The 5,000-nt window shown below is 41.5% G+C and overlaps 1 protein-coding gene across 7 annotated transcripts in view; it reads right to left on the minus strand.

Annotated features, from left to right (window-relative positions):
• Positions 1-5,000, minus strand: part of LOC137997150 (uncharacterized) — a 42,929-nt gene that overhangs the window by 23,017 nt on the left and 14,912 nt on the right. For all 7 annotated transcript variants that reach the window (XR_011122420.1, XR_011122421.1, XM_068842957.1 and 4 more), the window contains one exon: positions 4,862-4,961. Coding sequence is in view for 5 of the 7 variants with exons in the window: in XM_068842957.1 (XP_068699058.1) it covers positions 4,862-4,961 (100 nt within the window). In the remaining 2 variants the exon portion in view is untranslated. The remainder of the gene's footprint in view (positions 1-4,861; positions 4,962-5,000) is intronic.

Consider the following 5,000-nt stretch of genomic DNA (forward strand, 5'->3'; position numbering starts at 1 on the left):
CCGCCTTGACACTTGCGAACTTGATGACAGCCGTGCATGAGGCATTGACCTGCACTATGAAGATAGACGCTGTTTTCAATTGGACTGACTCTCAGATCGTGTGGTGGTGGATCAATAAAGAGTTGAAACAATTCAAGCTGTTTGTACAGAATCGAGTTCAGAAGATTCGAAGGCTGTGGAGTAAGGATCACTGGAGACATTGCCCGTCTAAGTCTAATCCTGCTGACATAGCGTCGCGAGGGTCTAAGAGTTCTGTTCTCGCCCACAGTGATCTATGGTGGAAGGGAGCTCCATTTCTCAAAGAAGAAGAAGTTCAGTGGCCAAACCTACCTGATAATCCAATAGGGGAGAGTACAGTCCCAGAAGAAGTAAGAAAGGAATTGAGAAGGAAACCTGAAATTTCAAATGTTATGACAGTACCCGTGCAATGCTTTCAGAACATTTCAGAAGTCATCTGTCCAGAAAGATTTAGTAGTCTCAGTAAACTTGAAGAAAAGGAGAAATCAAGTTGAACTTGGGATCAGTTAGGAGTCTTTAAGGATGCCAATGGACTTCTGCGATGCAAGGGAAGAATCCAGAACTCTTCACTTCCGTTCTCAACAAAACACCCCATTCTGTTATCTAGAAAGCAGCATTTTACTAAGCTTGTAATCATGCAGTCCCACGAAAACGTGAATCACAATGGAGTTGGAGAAACTCTTACTGAAATCCGGTCACAATTCTGGGTAATCATGCAAAGGAAGACAAGCTGTTAAGATGTACTTTCCAAATGTCTTACGTGCAAGAAATTAATAGGAAGAGCCCACAGCTCACCACCTACTCCACCACTACCTGCACTTCGAGTTTCAGAGGAAATGGCTCTCTCTAAAGTAGTGTGGACTTTGCCGGACCTTTGTACGTGAAGAATGTATACTCATCCAACGGAGAAATGCATAAGTGTTACATTGCTTTGTTTACATGTGCTAGTACAAGAGCTTTGCACCTTGAACTTACGCAACATCTCTTCGCCAATTCGTTCTTAAGAGTGCTGAAGCGATTCTTCGGTAAAAGAGGACTACCGACCCTGTTCATTTCAGACAACGGGAGAACTTTCCGAGATGCAAAGGTTAAGATGTTTGCTCTTGATCAGAACCTTGACTGAAAATTCAATGTACCCACAGCCAGCTGGTGGGGCTGATTCTTCGAAATCTGTGTGAAACTGGTGAAAAGGTGTCTCAAGAAAGTGCTCGGAAATGCGAAGTTGAGTTATGAAGAGTTAGAGTCAATGTTGATCGATACTGAAGGCATTTTGAATTCTAGGCCCTTGACCTATGTCTACGATGAGCTAACAGGAACTCGACTTACGCATTCTCATCTTGTAATTGGTCGTCGACTTCTAGATCAATCTCCTGCCATCAAAGTACATGTAAACACTTTGCCCAGACGAGAGAGATATTTAGACGGTCTTCTCACCCATTTCAGAAATCGATGGAAGAAAGAATATTAAGGGATCCGCGAGTACCAGAAACTCAAACAAGTGAACCAAGAAGAACAATTAATTAATTAAAGTAGGAGACGTTGTGCACATCTGTGCTGACAAGACACCCAGACAACAGTGGAGGATGGGGAAAGTAGAGAAACTGTTACAGGGACAAGACAACGCTGTGCGCGCAGCAGAAGTGGTGACAGTGGATAATTCTCTCCGCAAGACTCGCATAAAACGTCCAATTCAGAAGCTATATCCTCTTGAAATCAATGTGCGTAACCAACACGCAACTAATGCGAGAACAGGACAGTTTGACAGTGGAATGAGCATTCAGATCGTCATAGATGAAGACATCCCTACAGTGATCACTGCTCCATGAACTGTCTGACCATATCTTGAGCGTTTAACACTGCAGCTGAGAAGCTAAATTAAGTTTTGCTTTAAATCAGTCTGATTTATTTAAACTTCCTTGATTGACTTCCGACGTCAATCAGGGGGGAGTGTGTTGAAAACCGAAAACTAGTGTGACACGAGCGATTTAGTTTGATTGACATGTGACCGGAGATATGTGGAGATTGGTGAGACGCTACCGAATTACATCTTGTTTTTCGGCGGAGTTGTATCTTGTTTATCGGCGGTATTGTTGTCTCAGAATCTTAAGAATTTGTCCCCACCAGGAATTGTATTCTAAAGGGAAGATATCTGTTATTAAAAAGTATGGATCACTAAAACACTTTCTAAAGAAAAATAGACTGCTCTCATAAATCTCAAAACCCTGAATGACCTCGTCATCAAAGCAGCCGACAAAGGCGGCTCAAGAGTCGTTTGGCGCGCCGACCTCTACCAACAAGAAGCAATTCGGCAACTTTCGGACACCACTTTTTACACCAAAGTCAACAAAGACCTAACTTCCGCCAACCAAATAATTGTCAAAGAAACCATTCAAGAACTCATATTAAACCAAACAAGAACTATCAGTCACCGCCCAAAATCTCATCATAAATATTGCTAGGACCTCATGCATTTATTTCAAGCCATAGTCAAGCCATAGTAAAGCCACTACCGTCGTACATCAAAAACAACAACCATGCACTTGATATTTTCCGTACTTTCAATTTCTCGGGCGAAAACAAAATCATTTTCACTATGGATATAACATCTTTACACGCCGTAATCCCCAACAATGAAGGCCTCCAAACACTCAAATATTTTTTGAACCAACGTCCTATTAAAAAACCGAGCTCGGAAACCTTACTTCGTCTGGCTGAACTGGTTCTCACACTCAAGTGTTTTTCATTTGGCAACAGCTACTACAAACAAATCAACGGTGTTGCAATGGGAAACAAAATGGGACCTAGCTTCGCCAGACTTTTCGTAGACTATATCGAAAATGAATTTTTCTCTAACTACAGCGGACCAAAACCTGATCTTCACAAACGTTTCATCGATGACTGCGTCGGTGCTACTTCATCCAGCAAAGAGGAACTCAACCAATTCATTACGTCAGTCAATTCTTTCCACCCGGCTCTAAAAAAAGACCTGGGAAATTTCCGAAAATTCACTCGCTTTCCTCGACATTAAGCATTCAGACAATGGCAACGGTTTATCTACAAGCGTACTCTACAAACCAACACATTCCCACAACTACTTGCTGCATTCGTCCTCTCATCCACAACACGTAAAAAACGCCATCCCATTCTCTTAATGTCTTAGACTAAGAAGCCTCTGTAGTGACGAGTCCGAATTTAATAGCAAGTGTGAGGAAATGTGCCAGTTTTTCAAAAAACGTGGCTACCCTGACTCCGCTGCCACCACAGGCAAAACATCGTGCCCAAGAAATCGATCTAGAAACCGCACGACAAACGTCACAGAACGAAGAAAACAACAGATTTCCATTCACCCTCACCTACCATCCACAAAATCTCGCAGTCAAAAATGTCATTCTCAAAAACTTCAAATTTCTCCGCAATGATCCCGAACGTAAACATATATTTCCTCTACCACCACTCACTTCATTCAAACGCAACAAAAACACAGGTAACTTTCTAGTTAGGAGCGCATTTAACTCTGAAAACATACAGGGAACTTTCAAATGTACACGCCCACGATGTAAAACTTCCTCTTTTATTTCTAACATTGTTAAGATCTCAGGACCCAATCGATCCGTTAAAATCACTGACCATTTTATATTACAAGCATCTCCGCAAATGTCATCTATTGCATAACCTGCACACTAAGTAAGAAGACATACATAGGCGAAACAGGAAGAAGATTGGCGGACCGTTTTCGCGAACACCTACGAGATGTAGAAAAAAACCACACAGATGCATCAAAACCAGTTGTGCGCCATTTTAATCTTCCTAATCACTCCCACCACAACATGACAATTTGCAGCCTATCCTCATACCACGGGAACACAGGAAGCCGCGGCAAGAATCTGGAACAAAACTTATCTTTCACTAAATCATCAAGGTACATTCTATCCTCACGGAATCAATGAACGCCTCTCATTAATTTATTCACAAACTCATGTTACACCCGCATAAAAAACAACACTCACAATTTCTCTGTTCGCTCCAAGGAAGGGCTAGCGCTCGAAACGTCAGCTTTCCAAATCGTTCATGGTAGTAATTCGACCTTTATCAGCACATTTCATAAAACCAAATTTTCCTGTTAGAGCACTGCACCGGTGTTCATGTGTATTCACCGGCATTCATGGGTTCGAATCGCGTTCAAGCCTGAATACTTCAGGCTTTCCTTTCGTTACTGCTAAAGCAGCATTCATAACTGCGATGATCTAAAAACTTAACCAAGCATTCATAACGCCTGGTAAAAACCAAAATAGAGAGAGAATGTTCCACATTGAGCACTAAATGGTTGATACAAATTTCGATACACTTAAGTTATTTCGTATTTCATTTTTTTGTCATTTCAGGAGCCCACCTCGATATAGAATTCAACTCAAATATCTTAATTGCGAGTTATCGATCATTTAGATTTAGAACGTCGTTATCGCCACATAAGGTCACCATAAAAGCCAATCAGGGAACAATAGCTTCCCTCATCCGCATCATCTTCCCCTTGGCAGTATAAGTATCTAGTAAATAACTGTCGTACCGCAGACATTACTATATTACGGGCTTAGAAAAGCTGTGCCTCGCAGAAGTTCTCCATGTTGTAAGTCACGTTTAACGCGTTTTTGTTATTAAAAGCGTTTGTTGAGTTTATGAGATCTCTTGAGGTTTGAGGATGATCAATTCAGTTGCGCGAAAATTTTCTGGTCTGTGAAAACCTAACTCAAACTTAGGTTATCAGTAGTTGGCTCATGATTTGTTCTTGACTGGCTCGCTAATGTTTCAAAATAAAATGTTTACAAAGACGAGTATAGCGACATACCGCTGCATCGTTGATGCATCCATTGTCTGCGTCTGGCATCTGAAATGAGCTACAAGGGTTGTAGTAGTAGATATAATGCCACTGACCAAGTGTGTTGAATCTGTTGTATAGATAGATACACAAGAAAAAGAATGGACGG

This window comes from Montipora foliosa, chromosome 3 (genome assembly GCF_036669935.1).
Source record: "Montipora foliosa isolate CH-2021 chromosome 3, ASM3666993v2, whole genome shotgun sequence".
Lineage (NCBI taxonomy): Eukaryota > Metazoa > Cnidaria > Anthozoa > Scleractinia > Acroporidae > Montipora > Montipora foliosa.